Here is a 24,230-nt window from a genome sequence, read left to right as displayed (position 1 = left end):
GCGCCCATTGATATCTTTGAGTGGAAGAAGTTTGAACCTAACCTTATTAAAGTTTCAAATGTTTTCAAATCAAACAACGTTTGGCCTTCTTTTATTTATGGAGTATTAAACTTTATCTTATTTGGTTTCAAGTTGTCAATCATGGCCTTATAGGAAATAAAATAAGATCATTGAGATCCATAGATTATTTCTAATATCTGGTAAGGTGATTGAAACGCGTTGGCCGTTATTTGATATCTTTGATTTAACATTTTAGCAACCTAACCTTTAAATATTTTAGGCAATAATCAAAGCCATCATGATTAGTTTGACATACCCTAATTATTGTTGATGTTTTATTTATTGGCGCCCAACAAGGGTTCACATTTTAGATTGTCAAAGAAAGACCCAGCTTAAATTTTAATGGGACATAATTGTGTCTCGATGAGATGTCGTTAAATTTAATCAAAATTTTATAAACTGGCGCCCAAATTCTACAAACTAGCTCCCAACTTAGTATTTTTAGTAGCATTTAACAGAGTGTTCATATGTAAGGGCTTTAAATAGGGCTGCGGAGTCGACCAAAGTCGGAGTTGAGTACGCCAGCCCCAAATCCTAACCGCTCTCCAGTTCCGGTTTAATGCTCCGACTTCGTCCCGGGGTCGGAGTCGTGGATTAAACTCCAAAGCCTCGGTTCTAAAGTCAATGCTTCCGTGTCTTCGTTAACTATTCCTTCTCTTTCCTTTTTTTAGTAAATTTTTTTTCCAAACCAAATGGCACCCGACTTTTTTAAACTGGCTCCCAACATGCTAACACCGTTCATATTCGGTGTTAGCTAAAGTTAATACTTTCATTTTCAGCTGCCTATTTAAATTCTTGCAAAGTGAACGAAAAAACAACTTTTTGGCGCCCAACGCCAGGACTAAGATCAAAATACACATTTTTTCAAAAATGTTTTTTATGTTGAAACGAAATCTAACTCTAAATACAAGACATTATATAAAATCTTAACTCTGAGTGCTTTCCTAATTTTTTAATAAAATTTAGCGCCCAACTTGGGGCAATAGTTAATATCTATATATTTTAAAGTTTAAACAATAATAACATTTTGAATTCTTTCCAAACTAAAAGTTCAGCTACGTTAATCTTCCTACACACACAACAAAAATCCCAGTTAATCTCAACTTCATGCTGTTGACTTTTGGACTACATAACTATCCAACCATCCACCAACTATCAATCAATTCATGCTGTTCATCTGCGGGCTTGTTTTAAATGGCAAATTCATACCATTTATGCGCATACAATGTAGCGACAATTGAAAATTTATAGTTTCGAAAATGTGTTACAATAAACTAGAGCAACAATAAAAGATCTCCGTATAACAATAAAGAGTTGTGCAAAGATTACAAAGAAGTCTGCGTCACTGCAGTGATTCGGTTGCAAAATTTAACAAGAACGCATACTTTAGGATACCCTTAGCAAAGGCAAATGGTTTTTGTTTAAGCCACATCAATTATTCTTTGTTTGTGGATGGTCTCTAGATTTGGTGCTTTTAAGGAAATTTTTATGTGCTTGGATTTGGATTAAACAAGCAGGGTATCAATTACGCGTAGACATTTAGTTAATAGAATTTTTTATGTCAACTCTTTGAGTCAATAGGGGGTGTCATAGTACCTTGCACAACTGTTAAGCATATTAGAAAGGTACTTTTCATTGAATAAAGCTATTAAGGTAATGCTGTAACGAGGATAAAACAGTGTCTGAAAAAATTGCTTGAACGAAGATAAAGTTCTCGAATAACATCAGTGGTTTCAGATCATTAGCCATAAAAGGATGCACAATATCAACTTGTCTAACAATGTGATGACAATCAGTATTATTGTATAATTGTTAGCATCTTATGTCATCACTTCAAGCTGTTACAAATGGCAGGACCAATTTATTCCACCTAAAGACTATAGAAAAGGTGTTCAATACATATACAATTTTTTGAGCAGTTATGAGCTTAGGCTCAATATGAGCAAAATATTTTCGATTTTTAAAGAAATGTGTAAAAAAATAGAAAGAAAGATATATAAAAAAAATTTAAGAAAACTGGCGCCCAACGTGTGACAAAATTTTTCAACAATTTAAATTTTTCAATAAATATTTGAACGAGAGAATATAGTTTCCTCAAATGTTAGGCGAAATAGATCTTCCGTGTTTAACTTTTATAAACTGGCGCCCAACAACATGTGGCATAACACTGTCATAGTTCTTGATAGCGGGGAAAATATTGGAATGAGAGAATGTGCAGTTTTCTCAAATGTCTGATGATGAAAGAGATTTTCTTTGTTGAACACTTATAAACTGGCGCTTAAACTTGAATCGAACACCACTCATTGATATGTGAGGAGTTTGTCCCTGTTCCTTAATGTAATGTTTATGGGCAAAGTTGCAAACTGGCGCCCAAGCTGTGGCATAATATTGTCAACGGTTTAAATGCGGTAAAAAATATTGGTATGAGAGAATGTGCATAGTTTTCCCAAATGTTTGACGAAAGAGATCTTCTTGTGCACAACGTTTAACTACAGCAAGTTTGGATTTCAAAGTGTCTATGAGAGAGTTTAAGAAAACGTTGTTTAGGGAAAAAGCTTACAACCATGTTTAAAGCTTATCGAATTTGGTTTGTTGGATTCGTTTCAATAATTTTAAATTTTATAAACTGGCGCTCAACATGTGGCTTAATATTGTCAACAATTTTATGTTGCTAAAAAAATATCGAAACGAGAGAATATAGTTTCCTCAAATGTTAGAAGAAAGAGCTCTTCTTTGGCGCCCAACGTATAGTCTATAGCATGTTGGATTTTCAAAGAGCCTAAGTTAAGAGTTTTAGATTTTTTTTAAGAAAATAGCTTAAATGAATTTCTTAAGCATTTTATTTGTTTGATTGTTTTTAGTATTTTTTTTTCAAATCTTATAAACTGGCGCCCAACGTGTGGCTAATTATTTTCAATAATTTTAATTTGTTAAAACATATAGCAACGAGAGAATATCGTTTCCTCAAATGTAAGGCCGAAGAGATCTTCTTTGCTTTACTTTTATAAACTGGCGCCCAACGGAAGTTCTAAATCATGATGGGGTTTCAAAGAGTCTGAGAGAGTTTTTGGAAAATTTTGTTTAAGGAAAGAGCTTTCATTAATTTTGAAAACCAATCGAATACGTTGTGGTTGATTTTTTTCATATTTCTTAACATTTAAAAACTAGCGCCCAACATGTGGCCGAAAATTTCAAAAAAAAAAAAAAAAAATGTGGGTAAACAAGTTTTAAATTGAGAAGACTCAAAATAATATGCTGATGGTTTAAAATATACGTAGTAAAATTAATGATAAAGATTGAAATCCTAAACACTGGCGCCCAACATGAAGGCCAAACCAATAAGGCTAGTGAAATCATAAAAACGAGAGTAATAATTTAAGAAGATATATTCTTATATATAACAAATAAAAGTGCGCTCGGCTGGGCCGAATTATATATACCCTCCACCATGGATCGCATGTGACAAGTTCTTTGAATCAATTTTTCAGATATACATATATGGGCTATATCAAGTTATAGACCGCTATGGGACGACTGCTAGAAGTCGTAGAAAATGGCACCTCTAAAATTTCAGACAAATCGAGTAATAATTAAGCGCTCCAGAGGCTTGAGAAGTCAAATTGGGAGATTGGTTATATGGCAGCTATATCAGGTTATAAACCGATTTAGACCACACTTGGTACAGTTATTGCAAGTCTAGAAGTTCAAAAACTCAAATCGGGAGATCGGCTTATATGGAAACTATATCAGGTTAGGGACGGATTTGGCCCATTTACAATCTCAACCGAGTTACACTAAATTTCCCATAAACATTCCATTAAGGAACAGGGGATACTTCTCCCATATCTATAGGTGCAGTCCGACTAAAGTTTTAAACTCATTGATAAGGGGCCTCCATTTTTATATCGAGTTCGAACGGCGTGCCAATCTGATGTCCGTTTTCAGGGCCAAGTGCCAAGGACGCCTCATCTCTCCTCCCAAAAATAACCCTCAAATTGGATATTTTTACCAACCTTGGCAATATGGGGCTCAAACGAAATGTGTTTTTGGGAGTAGTTCACGAATCTGCTATCTATGATTGTAGAGAAGTGTCCGAGAGTTTCCCAGTTCCTGCCATATGGATGCTAAAGCCCTCAACATAATGTAGCATCTTCGGCAAATTTGCCCATGAAAATTCCATTAAGGAACAGGGGCAAACTTCATACATATCAATGAGTGCTGTCCGATTCAAGTTTGAGCTCAATGATAAGGGGCCTCCTTTTTATAGCCGAGTCCGAACGGCGTGCTGCAGTGCGACACCTCTTTGTGAAGAAGTTTTTACATGGCTGCCATACCAAAGGGTACAGTAACTTACAAATGTCGCCAGCATTAGGATAACCACAGTTGAAATTTTTTTCAGTTCATATTCTCGCCAGGATTCGAACCCAAGCGGACACGCTAACCTCTGCGCTACGGTGGCCTTCTCCCATCAATAGAAATTGACATCAAGGTGAGTGCGGCATGTACTGCCGCAAGTCTGAGCGCTGAAGCGACAGAGCATATGTCTGTGTCCTTCAGTATCTTCTAAGGAAGATGAGTCGATGCCAACTGCACTGCTTTCACCATCCCACTCATTCACTCCCACCAACCATAGATAGAACCATTTGAGGTTAAATTTCCGGGCAGATCGGATTGGCATAATGAACTTACGTGGATGAGACAAAACTGGTTCAGGTTTTTTCTCATATCAACCTCTGTTAAGTTTCCTGAGTAATGCGGTATATTTCAGGCAGTATTAAATGTTGCATCATCAAACGTTGAACTCTATAGGATTAATCGCAGACAATCAAGCGGTTCTATTGGCTTTAGGATGGAAGGAGGAACCTGACGACGTTTGTCAAACCTGCAAAAGTATATATTGGGTTGCCCAAAAAGTAATTGCGGAGTTTTTCATATTGTCGGCGTTGGCAAATTTTTTCACAGCTTGTGACTCTGTAATTGCATTCTTTCTTCTGTCAGTTATCAGCTGTTACTTTTAGCTTGCTTTAGAAAAAATGTGTAAAAAAAGTATATTTGATTGAAGTTCATTTACTTTCTTTTAAAAAATCCGCAATTACTTTTTGGGCAACCCAATAAATTACCATAATTTCTAGAAAAATTTGGTCAATTTAAAATTTTTTTTGGCATTCTATACCCACCTGCGAAGGATGGGGTATATTCATTTTGTCATTCCGTTTGTAAAATATTGAAATTAAATTTGAAAATGGGCTAATGCGACTGTATCTTGACCTAGCCCCCATATAGACCGATCTCTCGAATTGGGGTCTTGGGACTATTTAAGCCACAACTATTATACGATTTCGCTGAGATTTGGAACTGTGAATTGTGTTAAACCCCTCGACAGCCCTGTTCAATATGGCCCACATCGGACTATATTCGGATATAGCTGCCATATATACCGATCTCCCAATTTAAGATATTGGACCTATAAAAGTTGCATTTATTAACCGATTTCCCTGAAATTTGGCACAGTGTGCAACGTTGGGCGTTTCAACATCCGAGCCCTATATGGTTTAGATAGGTGTATATTTGAATATAGCCGCCATATATACCGATATCCCGATTTAAGGTATTGGGCCCATAAAAGGCGCCTTTGTAATCCGATTTCGCTGAAATTTGGTTCTGTGAGCTTTGTTAGGCTTTTGGACATCCTTGTCGTTTAAGGTTCATATGGGTCTATATTTAGATATAGCTGCCACATATACCGATTTCCCGATTTAAGGTATTGGGCCGATTTCGCTGAAATTTGGCACAGTGAGCTATGTTAGGCTTTTGGACATCCTTGCCCTATATGATTTAGATAGGTGTATATTTGGTTATATCTGCTACACATTCCGATCCCTCGATTTAAGGTCTTGGCCCCGTAAAAAGCGCATTTATTAACCGATTTCGCTGACATTTGTTCCCGAATATGTTGGATATCGGATTATATTTAGATATATATAGCCGCCACATAGACCAATATTGTGTTTTACTGTCTTGAACAGTGAGTTGTATGGGACCCCCCGACGCCCGTGTCGAATTTGGTACAAGTCGTAGCACATTTCGATATAACTGCTTTGGGTTTATAAATGATGCATTTTTCACTGAGTTATGACGAAGGGTGGTAAAAAATGTCCAAGGGGGTGGGTAAAACTTAATGCCTTTATACTTGTTTCTTTCTATAGAACAAATTATTAAAATTTAATTTCAGTAGGAAATTATGTCAAAAAGAATTTTTTCAATAGAATTTTAGTTTCCACACTCAGAGAAATTTGTGAGTAAAAACAACAAAAATGTTTGCTGTAACAACAGAAAGTCTGCTGAAAAGGGACAGCTGTAATTTTTTGCTAAAACAGCAAACATTTTCTACTGTTTTCAGGTAAAAAAAAAACTCAAAAAAAGTCATTAATATAAAACAAGTAAATGCGTGCTAAGTTCGGCCGGGCCGAATCTTATATACCCTCCACCATGGATCGCATTTGTCGTGTTCTTTTCCCGCCACCTCTTCTAAGGCAAAACAAGTAAAAAGGCTTTAAGTTCGGCCGGGCCGAACTTTGGATATCCACCACCTCGGGTATATATGTAAACCACCTTTCATCAAAATTCGGTGAAAATTTCATACCTTATGTCCCATATCAATTATATCAAAACATGTTCCGATGTCGACCAAATACTAATAAGTACAGTAGCTATATCTAAAAATAAACCGATCTGAACCATATACGACACGGATGTCGAAAAGCCTAATATAAGTCACTGTGCCAAATTTCAGTGCAATCGGATTATAAATGCGCTTTTTATGGGGCCAAGACTTTAAAACGAGAGATCGGTCTATATGGCAACTATATGCAAATCCTGATCGATTTGGGCCAAGTTGCATAAAAATATCGAAGAGCCTAACACAAAGCACTGTCCCAAATTTCGGCGAAATCGGACAATAAATGCCTCTTTTTATGGGCCCAAAACCTTAAATCGAGAGATCGGTCTATATGACAGCTATATTAAAATCTGGACCGATCTGGGCAAAATTGAAGAAGAAAGTCGAAGAGCCTAACTTAACTCACTGTCTCAAATTTCAGCAACATCGGACAATAAATGTGGCTTTTATGGCCCCAAAACCTAAAATCTAGATATCGGTCTATATGGCAGCTATATCTAAATCTGGATCGATCGGTGCGACATTGCAGAAGTATGTGAAGGGGCTTAACCTAACTCACTGTCCCAAATTTCAGCGAATTCGGATAATAAATGTGGCTTTTATGGGCCTTAGACCCTAAATCGGAGGATCGGTCTATATGGCAGCTATATCTAAATCTGGACCGATCGGTGCGATATTGCAGAAGTATGTGAAGGGGCTTAACCTAACTCACTGTCCCAAATTTCAGCGAAATCGGATAATAAATGTGGCTTTTATGGGCCTAAGACCCTAAATCGGCGGATTCGTCTATATGGGGGCTATATCAAGATATAGTCCGATATAGCCCATCTTCGAACTTAACCTGCTTATGGACAAAAGAAGAATCTGTGCAAAATTTCAGCTCAATATCTCTATTTTTAAAGACTGTAGCGTGACAACAGACAGGCGGACAGACGGACGGACATGTCTAGATCGTCTTAGATTTTTACGCTGATCAAGAATATATATACTTTATAGGGCCGGGAATGGATATTTCGATGTGTTGCAAACGGAATGACAAAATGAATATACCCCCATCCTTCGGTGGTGGGTATAAAAAGGTTATGAACCGATTTGAACCTTATTTGACACAGTTGTTGAAAGTAAGAATAAAATACGTCATGCAAATTTTCAACCAAATCGAATAGGAATTGCGCACTCTAGAAACTCAAGAATTCACGACCCAAGATCGGTTTATATGACAGCTATATCAGTTTATGGACCGATTTGAACCATACTTGGCACAGTTGTTGGATATCATAGCAAAACACGTTGTGCAAAATTTCATTCCAATCGGATATGAATTGCGCACTCTAGAGGCTCAAGAAGTCAAGACCCAAGATCGGTTTATATGGCAGCTATATCAAAACATGAACCTATATGGACCATTTACAATACCAACCGACCTACACTAATAGGTCGGTTGGTATTGTAAATGGTCCCCCCCTTCGGAAGTTAGCGTGCTTTCGACAGACAGACGGACGGACGAACGGACGGACGAACGGACGGACGAACAGACGAACGGACATGGCTAGATCGACATAAAATGTCGCGACGATCATGAATATATATACTTTATGGGGTCTCAGACGAATATTTCGAGTAGTTACAAACAGAATGACGAAGTTAGTATACCCCCCATCCTATGGTGGAGGGTATAGAAATAAGTATATTCCATTATATTGGGTTGCCCAAAAAGTAATTGCGGATTTTTCATATAGTCGGCGTTGACAAATTTTTTCACAGCTTGTGACTCTGTAATTGCATTCTTTCTTCTGTCAGTTATCAGCTGCATTAGTATTTGACAGATCACGTGGGATTTCAGACATGGTGTCAAAGAGAAAGATGCTCAGTATGCTTTGACATTTCATCATGAATAGACTTACTAACGAGCAACGCTTGCAAATCATTTTCAGTGAATGGGCCCTAGAAAAGTTGGCAGAAAATCCGCTTTTTTATCGACAAATTTTGTTCAGCGATGAGGCTCATTTCTGGTTGAATGGCTATGTAAATAAGCAAAATTGCCGCATTTGGAGTGAAGAGCAACCAGAAGCCGTTCAAGAACTGCCCATGCATCCCGAAAAATGCACTTTTTGGTGTGGTTTGTACGCTGGTGGAATCATTGGACCGTATTTTTTCAAAGATGCTGTTGGACGCAACGTTACGGTGAATGAACACATTTCGAACCGAACACTGATTTTGGTAATAAAATTCAGTGATTTGCAAGCGTTGCTCGATAGTAAGTCTATTCATGATGAAATGTCAAAGCATACTTAGCATCTTTCTCTTTGACACCATGTCTGAAATCCCACGTGATCTGTCAAATACTAATGCATGAAAATCCTAACCTCAAAAAAATCACCCTTTAGAAGCTTTAATTTTTGCTGGTTTGACAGCAGTTTGGGAAGTAGAATAAAATTATGCCCTTAATTTAGATTTATTTTGTTTAAATTTTTAGCAGAATCCATGGTTCCCAAGATTCGTCCCGGCCGAACTTAGCACGCTTAACTTCCTTTTTATTTGATTGAGATTTGAAAATTGGCGCCCAACCTATGATTTTCGATTTTCTTTGGCTTGGTCATAAAATAATGTTTAACAACGTTAAAGGCACGTTCTTTCTTTCTGTCTTTTGGCTTTTACCTATTGCTTTTGATTTGTTGTTTTTTTTTTTTTCAGTTTATAAACTGGCGCCCAACGCATAAACTCAAGTAGTCCCCATACTTATTTGTATACCCTGCACCATAGGATGGGGGATAACACTCCATTCCACTTACAATACATCCAAACAATCGTCTAAGACTCAATAAGGTATATATATTCTTGATCGCCATGATAAGTCGATAAGTCGATCTAGCCATGTCCGTCCGTCGGTCCGTCTGTCTGTCTGTGGAAAGCACTTTAGCTTTCGAAAGAGTAGGGCTAGGCGCTTGAAATTTTGCACAAACACCTCCGATTAGTGTAGGTCGCTTGAGACCATTTTAAAAAAAAGCTCCCATATTAACCCATCTCCCGATTTGAATTCTTGTGCCTCTAGATAGCTCAATTGTTATCCTAATTGTCTAAAATTCTGTATTATGACATTTTCCATGACACGGGTCCTTCCTTATCCGCATACATAGTTGTTACGAATGACGGAACATGCAATGATTTCAAACGAACAAGGAAGTGTTAATGATTTCCTATTCTCCATTTTGTGCTTCGCCATGCGCTGAATTGCATACACAGTGGAAGCGCCTTCAAGTGGCACATTGCCTAATAACTTCATCAGTGAATAAAGCGCACCGGTAGCGCTGTGTGACTTGAACTTCTCCTAGCTCCAATAGCATAGTAATTCTTATCCATTAGCCCTTGTTTGACCATAAAGAGATATCGGCCAAAGAACTTGACAAATGCTATCCATGGTGGCCTGGCCGAACTAAGCGTGCCTTCATTTGTTTTGGGTATTATTTTCATACAATATTTTAAATAGAAGTTGAGTGATAGACTTACCTTCAAATCCTTAAAGAACACCGTATTACGTGCCCAATCGACTTGTGAGAATAGATTTTGATCCAAAACTTTACACATTAATTCAAAGAGATCCACTTCAACTTGATTGTACGTTTGTTTCTGCAGCAGGGCAAAGAGTTGCGTCTGCCATTCCCTGTCATCTATTGACTGTACAAATTCCCTGATCATTGGTGATACCCTAAACACACAAAAAAAAACAGAAAAACAAGATTGCTAATAGATGTAAAATCTTTTAAGAGAAACAAAAACATACCTTAATGGCTCTATTATGGAATCGGCGGTACTTGAAGGATGTGTGCCCGAGTCGAAGCTAGAAAACCCCCAAAAGAAAGACAAAGAAAAATAGAAAAAAAATTATCACTATTATTCTAGGGCCATTAATAGAGTGACTATTGGTTTAAATCAGTGTTTTTCCTCCACAAGGGGCTAAAGTATTTATTCCATTGCGGTTATAGAAGAAACCTTTAGAGTAGACCTTTGGGAATCAAGAAATATTTTTTTCTGAAAATTTGCAATTTTTAACAATTTTTTTTTGGTTCTGTTTCTAACTAAAATTTTGACAAATATCTTGCTTCCCTATTCTACCCAGTCAGTCATTCTCCGTTTTTTCATTTTAAACCAAACACTCTTTACATTTTGAGTTGAGTTGTTTGAAAGCGTATGTTTTTTTGTGTAAGAAGAGATCTTTTTTTCCAACTATACCACAATTTTGAATCGCTGGCACTTTGTAGGGACCCGGTGCCAGTGTCGTGGCAATTACTGCCACCACCACTGCCACTGCCAACGCGGTTGATGCCATCACTTGTGTTGTTATTGTTGTTGTTGCTGCTGCTGCCATTATTACCGCCACCTCCTCCACCGCCGCCACCACCACCACCACCGCCACCGCCAGCGCCACTGTTGCCATTCAAGGGCGTAGCTATCACACCGGTACTGGCATTAACCTGACCTAAGGCAATAGCTATGGGGCTGGGTGATGAGTCGGGTGATTGTGTTAGAGAGGATACCTGCAAAGACATGGAGAGAAAGAGAAAACATTTTAGTAGGTATAACAGGGGTCGTTGATTAACTTATGAAAAAAGAGAAATAATTTTGAGAGAGCCCAGGAGTTGAAGAACGCTAAGAGATATGGTTTAGTACGAACGTTAGTTAGAACGAAGTACTTTAGATATATTTTATGGAATGATTTGAAAATCACAAGGAAATTTTTGGGTACCGTTAAATAAGAGAAACATTTAAGAGCAATTCAAAAAAAAAACAAAAAACAGTTTCTAAGGAGATATCCTATTTTAGGGGAAATTGTGAAAAAAAAATTTAGAAATACAACATTTTGCCGATTCGAAGCCATTTTAAAGAAATTTCTATTGTTATTTTCAAAACTATCCACCATTTTGAGAGCCACATACCAGAAAAACAGCCTCAGTGAAGACTACATTACCTATATTTATGAAATAAATTCATAAATTAACCAGTAAGGAAAGGCAAAAGTCGGGCCGCGCCGACCATAAAATTCCCTACTCCACCGAGTCTACGTACTAAAAACACTATTAAATTTGTCATGAATATTCCATTAAGGAACAGGGGATACTTCCGAGTCTATGTACTAATTTTAAAAAATTAAATCTATGTTGAAATCAGGTCAGACATTAATTTTGCATACCTATTAAAATAATGAATAGAACCTTATAAGATTTTCTCACGATAGGATCTAAATTGTGGCTAATACAGCTGTAAAGGGCCATATCGGATGAAATCTAGCACACATACTACGACTTGAATTAAAACACCTCAAGTTAAATTGTATAAAGATCGAACCAAAATTGAAACTTCTATAGCCTTAAAAGGCCATATCGGATGAAAGATATATATGGAAGCTATATCTTAATCTGAATCGATTTTCATGAAATTTTGCCTACGTCTTGAGACGTTAAATAATACTTCTGGTGTTAAATTTTGTAAAGATTTGAACAAAAATTGTGGCTATTACAGCATTAAAAGGCCATATCGGATGAAAGATATATATGGGAGCTATATCTTAATCTGAACCGATTTTCATGAAATTTGGCATACGTTTTGGGACGTTCAATAAAATATGTCGTGCTAAATTTTGTAAAGATTGGAACAAAACTGTGGCTACTACAGCATTAAAAGGCCATATCGGATGAAAGATATATATGGGAGCTATATGTTAATCTGAACCGATTTTCATGAAATTTGGCATACATTTTGGGACGTTCAATAAAACATCTCTTGCTAAATTTTGTGAAGATCGGGCCAAAATTGTGGCTATTACATCATTAAAAGGCCATATCGGATGAAAGATATATATGGGAGCAATATCTTAATCTGAACCGATTTTCATGAAATTTGGCACACGTTTTGGGACGTTCAATAAAACATCTCGTGCTAAATTTTGTAAAGATCGGACCAAAATTGTGGCTACTTGAGCGTTAAAAGGCCATATCGGATGAAAGATATATGAGGGAGCTATATCTTAATCTGAACCGATTTTCATGAAATTTGGCACACTTTTTGGGACGTGCTTAATTTTGTAAAGATTGGATAAAAACTGTGGCTACTACAGCGTTAAAAGGCCATATCGGATGAAAGATATATAAGGGAACTATATCCAAATCTGAACCGATTTTCATGAAATTTGGCATACGTTTTGGGACGTCAAATAAAACATCTCTTGCTAAATTTTGTAAAGATTGGAACAAAACTGTGGCTACTACAGTCTTAAAAGGCCATATCGGATGAAAGATATATATGGGAGCTATATCTGAATATGAACCGATTTTCATGAAATTTGGCATACGTTTTAGGACGTTCAATAAAATATCTCGTGCTAAATTTTGTAAAGATTGGATAAAAACTGTGGCTACTACAGCATTAAAAGGCCATATCGGATGAAAGATATATATGGGAGCTATATGTTAATCTGAACCGATTTTCATGAAATTTGGCATACATTTTGGGACGTTCAATAAAACATCTCGTGCTAAATTTTGTGAAGATCGGGCCAAAATTGTGGCTTTTACAGCATTAAAAGGCCATATCGGATGAAAGATATATATGGGAGCTATATCTTAATCTGAACCGATTTTCATGAAATTTGGCACACTTTTTGGGACGTCAAATAAAACATTTCGTGCTAAATTTTGTAAAGTTTGGATCAAAATTGTGGCTACTACAGCATTAAAAGGCCATATCGGATGAAAGATATATAAGGGAACTAAATCCAAATCTGAACCGATTTTTTTTTAAATTTGGCATACGTTTTGGGACGTTCAATAAAACATCTCGTGCTAAATTTTGTAAAGTTTGGATCAAAACTGTGGCTACTACAGCGTTAAAAGGCCACATCGGATGAAAGATATATAAGGGAACTAAATCCAAATCTGAACCGATTTGTTTGAAATTTGGCACACGTTTTGGGACGTCAAATAAAACATTTCGTGCCAAATTTTGTAAAGATCGGACCAAAATTGTGGTTACCACTACCTTAAAAGGCCATATCGGATGAAAGATATATATGGGAGCTATATCTTAATCTGAACCGATTTTCATGAAATTTGGCATACGTTTTGGGACGTTCAATAAAACATCTCTTGCTAAATTTTGTAAAGATCGGACCAAAATTGTGGTTACCACTGCCTTAAACGGCCATATCGGACGAAAGATATATATGGGAGCTATATCTTAATCTGAACCGATTTTCAAGCAATTTGGCACACGTTTTGGGACGTCAAAAAAAAACATCTCGTTCTAAATTTTATGAAGATCGGGCCAAAATTATGGCTATTACAGCATTAAAAGGCCATATCGGACGAAAGATATATAAGGGAACTAAATGCAAATCTGAACCGATTTGTTTGAAATTTGGCACACGTTTTGGGACGTTCAATAAAACATCTTGTGCTAAATTTTCTAAAGATTGGATAAAAACTGTGGCTACTACAGTCTTCAAAGGCCATATCGGATGAAAGATATATATGGGAGCTATTGTATATCTTTATCTGAACCGATGTTAATGAAATTTGGCACACGTTTTGAGACGTCAGCAGCAGCCTTAAAAGGCCACATCGAGTAAAAGATCGTTCTTGGGCGAAAAAAGAGACTTGTGAAAAATTTCATGACAGTCGGAAAACAAATTCGACCTGTACCTTGATTACGGACTTAGCTAAATAGAATCAGGAAGTGATTCTAAGCCGATCGGTATACTTATCAATGGGTCTACCTCGTCTCCTTCTTAGCGTTGCAAACAAATGCACAAAGTTATAATACCCTGTGCCACAGTGGTGGTGTAGGGTATAAAAAGAGACTTTCATTAGACATTGTTTCGGCGCGACTGCATTAGAATTTCTATCGTGGGCCGGGCCGAATCTTGGCTATTAAAATATGGGAGCTATATCTGGTGATAGACCGATTTGGACCGTACTTGGCACAGTTGTTGAAAGTCACAACAGAACACTATGTTAGCCAAATTGGACAAAAATTGCGCCTTGTAGGGGCTAAAGAAGTCAAATCGTGAAATCAGTTTGTATGGGAGCTATGGCCTGTTCTTGACCGATTTGGACAGTATTTTGGCACAGTTGTTGAAAGTCACAATAGAATACTATGTGTAAAATTTCAGCCAAATCGGACAAATTGCGGTTACCAGGGGCACAAGAAGACAAATCGGGAGATTGGTTTATATGGGAGCTATATCCTATTCTGAACCAATTTGGCTCATTTGCAATCCCCAACGACCTACATCAATACTTAGTATCTGTGCAAAATTTCAAGCGGCTAGCTTAACGCGTTCGACCGCTATCGCGATTTCGACAGACGGACATGCCTAGATGGACTCAAAACGTCGAGACGATCAAGAATGTTTATACTTTATGGGGTCTTAGACAAATATTTCGTGGTGTTACAAACGGAATGACTAGATTAGTATATCCCTATCATATAATGGTGGGTATAAAAAGATTGTTTATAATGTGTGTTTTCTACAAACTGGCGCCCAAACTGTTCAGCTTGAAATATTCAAAACAAAGAAAAACTACTATCTCTTAATTTTTGGTTTGAAATTAAATTAAAACTAAATTTTCCCATATAAATACATAAATAATTGGTGTATTATTTGTTTTTTTTTTTTTTTAGTGGGAACCCACGTTGGGCGCCACAACATAAATTAAGGCATACAAATGCAAATTTTGATTCATTCCACTTAGGAACAGGGGCAAATTTCTCACATATCAATGAGTGCAGTCCGATTCAAGTTTAAGCTCAATGATAAGCGGCCTCATTTTTAAAGCCGAATCCGAACGGCGTGCCGCAGTGCGACACTTCTTTGGGGAGAAGTTTTAACATGGCATAGTACCTCACAAATGTTGCCGGCATTGGGTGGGAAAAACCACCGCTCAAAATTTTTTCTAATGGTCTTGCCAGGATTCGAACCCAGGCGTTCAGCGTCATAGGCGGACATGTTAACCTCGGCCTCCTTGGGGCATAGAGCAACCAACGGCGACCAACTTGTTCAGCTTTAACCCATGAACGACGAATGGGTTGAAAAATACCCAAGAATAGAGCTGTCTTAGAAAAATTCTAGTTCGGGTTAGGAAAAAAGGTATCCTAATAAAATTTGCATTGGCGTCAAGTAGACGAATGAAACTTGTTAAAAAAAAAAAACATGTTTCCCATCATATAAGGGGGAAATATTGCAAATTGGCTGTCGGAGTGTTAGCGGTGAGGACCACCGAAACAATTTTGTAGATTAACAAGTAAAATGGCATTAGATCCGGTCACGCCCTCCACCTCAGAAATATACATATAGAAATCACCTCTCATTATAACCCTTTCGTATAGTTCGATCTTTTCCATACTCGGCACAAATGTCGAGGCTTAACGCAAGTCATTGTGTCAAATTTCATCGAAATCGGATAATAAATGCGCTTTTTATGGGTGTAAGTCCTTAAATCGGAAGATCGGTATATATGGCAGCTATATCCACATATAGTACGCAAATTTCATCTATATCGGGTAAAAATGTGGTTTTGTGGGCCTAAGACCTTTAACCGGCCGATCGGTCTATAGGGGGGCTGTATCAAGATAGAGTCCTAAATAGTACACCTTCGAACTTATCCTGCCTAGGGACGAAAAAAAAAATCTGTTCAAAGTTTCAGCTTTCCAATCCGGTTTTTAAAAACTGTAGCGTGATTTCACCAGTCAGACGGACGGACATGACTATATATACTTTATAAGGTCGGAAATGGATATTTCGATGTGTTGCAAATGAAATGACAAAAGGAATTTACTCCCATCCTTCGATGGTGGCTATAAAAAGGCAGCAGGGTTTAAGGTAAAACTAATTAAGACGACTTGTAAATAAGGCGTTAACTCGTTTGCTCATTCTAGCTGCTAAAACCCATCCTCGATGGTGGAAACCTGAGCATCATTTGTTCTGTACACAAGAAGTGCCAACTACAGAGGAATAAGTTTCCTGCCCCTCTGAAAGCGACGGCGATTAGGATACCGTCCTTATACCGTAATGGAACTAGGTCAAGGCTTAGCAGTAACCAGACTGATAAATATCAAGGCAGCGGAAGCCGATGGGTTACCATTTGTTACCGAAGGAGGCACGCTGATGAGGTATATACATCAGCTTGTCTGCGAAAGAAGAAGGCATACATCGAGGCAGCTGGAGCCGATGGGTTACCATTTATTACCCAAGGAGGCACGCTGATGAGGCATATACATCAGCTCGTCAGCCCAATATGGCCAGAAGAACATATATCCTATGATTATGTCCGGACATAATAAAGAATACAAGACAGTAGCACCATTTAACATACAGAGGAAAAAGTTTCCCTCCCATTGCAAAGAAGATGCTTTCGAGGACACGTTCTATGTCAGAGATTAAAATCTAAGATCAACGAGAACCAAAATGCCATTTTGCATAGAAAACTCAAATTTTACACCATTCATTACAAATTTATTTATGTCACAATTTTGGAGGCTTATGTAGCGTCGAGATTAGTCCGTCCATGACGCTGAACGCCTGGGTTCAAATCTTGGCGAGAACATCTGAAAAAATTTTCAGCGGCGGTTATCCCCTTCCAATGCTGGCGACATTTATGAGGTACTATGTCATGGTAAAACTTCTCCCCAAAGTGGTGTTGCACTGCGACACGCCTTCCGGACTCGATTATAAATCGAAAGGAGGCCCTTATCATTGAGCTTAAATTTGAATGGGACTGCACTTATTGATATGTGAGAAATTTGCCCCTGTTCTTTAATGGAAGGTTCATGGGAAATTTAGTAGTATTTAATAAGCCCCTAGAAACCGCAAATATCATCCGCATAGAATGACATTCTCATATAAAATCATCTCCCAATTTGACATCTTGAGCCCCTGGAAGGCGCAAATTTTGTCCGATTTGTCTAAAATTTTGCAGTAGTCTGTCTCAAGTACGGTTCGAATCGGTCTATAACCTGATATAGCTCCCGCATAAACCGATCTCTCGATTATCTGCGTCTTAGTTTAAGGCGGTTGATTCGTTGCTTAGCTATAGCGTCATTTCATCAGTGCCCGCAGCTCTTGTAATAGCACGGAGCCCAACTGCGGTGATGGACGGAAGTACAATGGAAAACATAGTCCACATACTCTTCCCCCGACACGACTGTAGAGAAGATGAAATTTATGAAGAGCACACTGACACCATTAGCCGGTTTACGATAGAGGAGCTAAGGAATGGAGCCCCACGTCTTCAAAGCAGAAAAGCCCCCAGTCCCTACTACCGAATACCGGCCGAAGTCATAGCTTAAAACAGATTGGAAATTCTTCTAGGAATGTTTAAGTGATGCCTATTTGTAGGCGCTTATAAGTGGGGGCAAAGGTGATAGGGCCGGCAAACTTTTGGAGCGACTTATAAAGCCACGGCTCCAGGAGGCCTTCATTAAGGGCAAAGAGCAAAGTACTGGCTGGATTCCCATGGCTTACAACTTGCGATGGGCATATTCACTTCCCAGTGGAAATGGATATGCGCATAGGCAATATACCGGTGAAGACCAAGAAATCGGCCAAATATCTAGGGATCCGACTGGATACAAAGGGGATCTATGCAGAGCAAATCTGGCAAGCGTCCACAAAGGCGGCGAGGATAAGAACGCAACTCAGTCGACCAATGGCAAATATAGGTGGGCCTCTTCCGAGCAGTCGCAGACTTTTAATGGAGACATGCAATAGCATCCTCCACAAAGGGAGCAAAATATGGTGCCAGATACTGCAGACAGCATGCCGAGAGAAATCTCTGCTCTCGGTACAGAGGACGGGGGCTCTTAGGGTCATTTCATCCTACCAGACAGTGGCGGAGCCCGCAGCTCTTTTAATAGCCGGAATGGTTCCGATAGACCTACGGGCCATGGAGGGCGCCAGGCTCTGCACCGCTAAGTACAACACCCAGAGAGGACAGAGATTCACACGGATCATACTTGTACACTAGCCATACGAGAGGGGAGTATCGAGCGATGGCAACAAAGGTGGACGAATCAGAATCGGGCCAGGTGGACGCGACGACAAATACCCGATGTGGAGAGATAGGAAGCGCGGTTATGTCAACTATTACGTCACACTGATGCTGACAGGCTATGGTAACTTCCGGAAATACCAGCATAGAATGGACAAATAGTTCTCTACCAGGTGCACTTATGAGGAGCTAGTAGTTGCAGGGTCCATGGGCTGAAAGACGTAGAAAATTGGAAGCAGCCTTTGGCAAAGTTTCGCCTGGGACCATAATCAAAAGGATGCTGGAAAACATGAAGAACTGGTAGGCGGTGTGCATACGTGTAACAAGTAAGGCGCAGGAAGAAGATAGACCTGGACGCAACGGCGTAGAGTATGAATGCGAAGGTCTGGACGCAGACACAACGAAGACAGATAAGGGGGTTCACCTCGAAGTAATGCGAAAGTGGTTGGAGGTGGAATTAGTTCCCAGGGTTGACAAAGGGTGGTACCGTGGATTACGCAGTCCGGCGTAAGGCGAGAGACCATCCTGAGCAGCAAAAAAAAATGATCTTTGTTTGGTTCCTTGAAGCTCTAATTTATGGACTTCAACTAAATTTATTTTAAGTAAAATTTTTACCAGAATTCATGCTGGTTGAAGAGTCAAGGTTCGGCCCGGCCGAACTTGGCATGATATGTATGAAATGTAATGAGAATGTGTTAAAGGCTTGAGAATTAGCACGTGTTGTCATGAGCGTATACGTCATATTAATTTCGGTACATATAGGCGTATGCGTGCCATTATTAGCAATAATGTTTATATATTAAGTATACGCACCGCCAACCAACAAATGGTCTATATGGAGACCGTAGGCTGCACTAGACATGCATAAGTGTGGAAGCGACTGAAATATCTCATCATTCTATATTCTATCGAAATCGTATGAAAGCTGCGCTCTATGTGACCTCACAAATTGAAAAAAAACCGATCAGTCTATGTGGAAGCTATGTCGAAAAGTGGAACTATGTGTATCATACTTAGGACATAGATGGTTGTTGTTGTCGGGTCAATGCGATACGTACCACCGGCTGCCATGGGATTGAGGACATATATGATGATTAGTACTTGTTATTCATTGTTTATTCAAAATCGAAGGAATAACGCTTCCCCTGTGTGCTCAATAAGTAAAATTGCAAGATTGACCTATTTTGGATAGAGATGTAGAAGAGGCGAATATAACACAATTTCAAACTTCGCCCAAGTCGTATGAAAAGTTCATAGCTATATTTTCAAAAATTATATCTGTATCAAGTTTCAACTACATAGCCTCAATTTTGAAGATTGTATGGTGAAAGACGGACATACAGAGAAACGAATATACAGTCAGACTGAGGGACGAACATACAGCATAGCTAAATCACCGCATATATTTACGGCCCCCCAAAAATATATACTACTTTGAAAGATTACAGATTCCAGGTGCAACAAAGGGTATGACATAGTCTATCCCCCATTCTAAGCTGGTTGGCTAAAAATTAAACGAAAAATTAAAAACTAATTGCATAAATCCCCCAAAAAAGGTCTATGGCCATTTATGCTCGATCTTGAATGTACATAACACATTGATCCAAACGCAAGCATACACACATCACTTATCACATTGAGACCTCGTCGTTGCCGATGCTCGTTTCTAGTCCATTAACAATCAAATCACCCGAAAAACAGCTAAATTGTGATTAAATGATTGTCCTACTTTTCAATAGAGGAGAGTGAGTGAGAGAGAGAGAGAGAGAGAGCGATGATGCTGTTATTATGGCTGTGTGTATGGTTGTGCCCCGTTAGCATTGGTGTGATTGGTGTTTCTTGTTATTTGCTCAAACAACAACAACAACAATAACACGGTACAAAGTAGGAAAATGGGTCAATGTCAAGGTCATTCAAATGGTTTTTTTCCACAGGCTATATTCTCTGGTCGAGGAGTGTAGTGTGGTGGGATAGTTGAGAAAGTAAGTGAATGAAAAGATCTATTTTTTATGTTTGATTTGGTTTGGTTGAATTTGTTGAGCACAACCATGATAAGGGTATTTGTTTTTCGGGTTGGGGTTTTGTGTGTGTGTGTGTTTTTTTTTTGTTTGCAATTGCTAGGCAGAGGAACCCTTACCTGAGGTATTTGTATTTCTTGTTTTATATTCATATTCGAATAGGCCTGCTGATAGCCAGGAGATAGGGGCGTTGGCTTCATATCTCCCGTACCCATGGACGTTCTTAGCGCTTGCAAGGCTATCTGTCGTTGTCGCATTACCTGCAGTTTTCGCGCCCGATCTCTTTTGTACATGGGTCCAAATTTATTTCTACCGCCACGCATACGATCAGCTCTCACAGCTAGAAAAGATAAGAGAAATTAGAAGTTAGTTCGGAAGGATAGGCATTTTATGTAAATATATATATATATGGTAAATAGGGGGAGAAGAGAACGTTATTAAAAGAATTTTATTAAAGGAATAACAGCCACCCACTGTAGTCACAAATGGAAAAAAATTTATTGTAAATTGTAAATCTTAGAAAAAATGACTTCGGTTCCCCGGTAAAAACTTAGAAAAGGTACTTTTATCACAAAATGAGTTTTTAACCATAACTGATTTTTGGTGTATTCAGAGACCCATCGTTGAAGTTTAATTTATTTTATTTGAATTTGTTTTAATTCCATTTATGTTATCTTTTATTTTCTATTTTATAATTTTATTATTTAATTTTTTTTTGTTTTATGTTATTTTTATTTTATATCATTTTTTATTAAATTTTTTTATTGTATTTTGCTTAGTTTATTTTCTACGTAATTCCTTTATTCTATTTTAGTTTCTTTTTTAATTTTTTACTTTAAGTTTTATTTTATATTAGCCGAACCGCTCCGCTGCGCCTTCTTTAACTCTTTTCTATCTTTTTAGAGTGGGTACACATCGCCCTGTATATGGATATCGAATTCATACTCTACTCTACTCTAGATTTTGTACAAGTCACATACAACCATGGTCGGTAAATACGTCCGATTAGGGAGGTAGTTGGGGTGGGGCGGCTCCTCAATCCCCCAGTTGAAGAGTCAATTGGTTATCATATTGGTTTTTTTTTTTCACAAGTACTTTTCTATATTGTCGTGATTGGTCTATATATCCATTTGGCGGGTTTTGGGAGTCCCCAGAGGCATCCGACCACAACAATGGAAACCATGTTTTGTTTTTGGTGACTGTAAGAGATGTGGTGTTTATGAAAATTAGGGTAATGAGAAGTGCTTTTTAGGGGGGATGACACTCCACTGCAAATCCCTTTAATTTGAGCCCTATATTGCCATGGTCGGTAAATATTAACACTTTGGAGTGTTTTGGGGACTGGGCGGCCACCGGCACTTTGACGAATTCTTTCTTTACTCTCATATTCCATATTGCCATAGTCGGAAATGAAGTTAAGTTTAGGGGATGCTTTAGGGCGTACCCCCAAACACTGGGCTCCAAAATTGGATATCAAATTCGTTTTCTACTCTCCAATACCTTTCATTTGAGTCCTATATTAACCAATTTGACGTATATGTAGGAGAAAAGGCGCCACCTAGACTTGAACTCAAATTTTAATGCCATATTTGTGATCTACTCCAAACTATCTTTCATTTAAGTCCCATATCTAATTTTTTATGCCATAATTGTAATCAAATGCCGAATACTTCTCATTTAAATCCCATATTGATATGAACGTCGAATATATCTGCTAGGTGGAGTTTTGGCGGACCGCTGGGTACTTGAACGAAATGTTGACACGATATTCGTTTTCTAGTCTCCAATACCTTTTATTTGATACCCACATTACGCCTATCGATCCAGTTTTGGTTTTGGGTAGCGTTTTTGTGGTAAGACTGCGAGTCCGCCCCATCCGATATCAAAAAATTAGATAGCCTATATTTTCATCCAGACAAACCTACACAATCTGTAAAAATATTAGGAAAAACACTTCAACAAACCGAGTCCCCATATAGCCATGATTGGTTCATATGCCCATTTGGGGGGTTTTTAGATGCCCCCCTTATGCTTCGATCTGATTTTTTGTATGCCAGATTCGAAATCTAGTCCCGAACACCATTCCTCTGAGTCCCATATTGACATGAATGTCCAATATGTCTGTTTGGGAGAGTTATGGGGTTGGGGCGGCTCGATTGGTACATAAACTTATTTTTTTTTATTTTTTTTTATTTTATTTAATTTAATTTAATTTAATTTAATTTAATTTAATTTAATTTAATTTAATTTTATTTAATTTAATTTAATTTTTATTTTATTTTATTTTATTTTATTTTATTTTATTTTATTTTATTTTATTTTATTTTATTTTATTTTATTTTATTTTATTTTATTTTATTTTATTTTATTTTATTTTATTTTATTTTATTTTATTTTATTTTATTTTATTTTATTTTATTTTATTTTATTTTATTTTATTTTATTTTATTTTATTTTATTTTATTTTATTTTATTTTATTTTATTTTATTTTATTTTATTTTATTTTATTTTATTTTATTTTATTTTATTTTATTTTATTTTATTTTATTTTATTTTATTTTATTTTATTTTATTTTATTTTATTTTATTTTATTTTATTTTATTTTATTTTATTTTATTTTATTTTATTTTATTTTATTTTATTTTATTTTATTTTATTTTATTTTATTTTATTTTATTTTATTTTATTTTATTTTATTTTATTTTATTTTATTTTATTTTATTTTATTTTATTTTATTTTATTTTATTTTATTTTATTTTATTTTATTTTATTTTATTTTATTTTATTTTATTTTATTTTATTTTATTTTATTTTATTTTATTTTATTTTATTTTATTTTATTTTATTTTATTTTATTTTATTTTATTTTATTTTATTTTATTTTATTTTATTTTATTTTATTTTATTTTATTTTATTTTATTTTATTTTATTTTATTTTATTTTATTTTATTTTATTTTATTTTATTTTATTTTATTTTATTTTATTTTATTTTATTTTATTTTATTTTATTTTATTTTATTTTATTTTATTTTATTTTATTTTATTTTATTTTATTTTATTTTATTTTATTTTATTTTATTTTATTTTATTTTATTTTATTTTATTTTATTTTATTTTATTTTATTTTATTTTATTTTATTTTATTTTATTTTATTTTATTTTATTTTATTTTATTTTATTTTATTTTATTTTATTTTATTTTATTTTATTTTATTTTATTTTATTTTATTTTATTTTATTTTATTTTATTTTATTTTATTTTATTTTATTTTATTTTATTTTATTTTATTTTATTTTATTTTATTTTATTTTATTTTATTTTATTTTATTTTATTTTATTTTATTTTATTTTATTTTATTTTATTTTATTTTATTTTATTTTATTTTATTTTATTTTATTTTATTTTATTTTATTTTATTTTATTTT

The 24,230-nt window shown here is 36.3% G+C and overlaps 1 protein-coding gene across 2 annotated transcripts in view; it reads right to left on the bottom strand.

Moving 5' to 3' along the window:
• The window catches only part of LOC106093785 (nuclear hormone receptor FTZ-F1), a 253,636-nt gene that overhangs the window by 12,976 nt on the left and 216,430 nt on the right, over positions 1 to 24,230 (bottom strand). For both annotated transcript variants that reach the window (XM_059361011.1, XM_059361012.1), the window contains 4 exons: positions 20,918 to 21,138; positions 10,970 to 11,274; positions 10,521 to 10,577; positions 10,247 to 10,445 (listed from right to left, as the gene is read on the bottom strand). In XM_059361011.1, the coding sequence (XP_059216994.1) occupies positions 10,247 to 10,445; positions 10,521 to 10,577; positions 10,970 to 11,274; positions 20,918 to 21,138 (782 nt within the window). The remainder of the gene's footprint in view (positions 1 to 10,246; positions 10,446 to 10,520; positions 10,578 to 10,969; positions 11,275 to 20,917; positions 21,139 to 24,230) is intronic.

This window comes from Stomoxys calcitrans, chromosome 1 (assembly GCF_963082655.1).
Source record: "Stomoxys calcitrans chromosome 1, idStoCalc2.1, whole genome shotgun sequence".
In the NCBI taxonomy this organism is placed as follows: Eukaryota; Metazoa; Arthropoda; class Insecta; order Diptera; family Muscidae; genus Stomoxys; species Stomoxys calcitrans.
The sequence above is the reverse complement of the archived record's forward strand: the minus strand, read 5'-3'. Positions and strand labels throughout refer to the sequence as shown.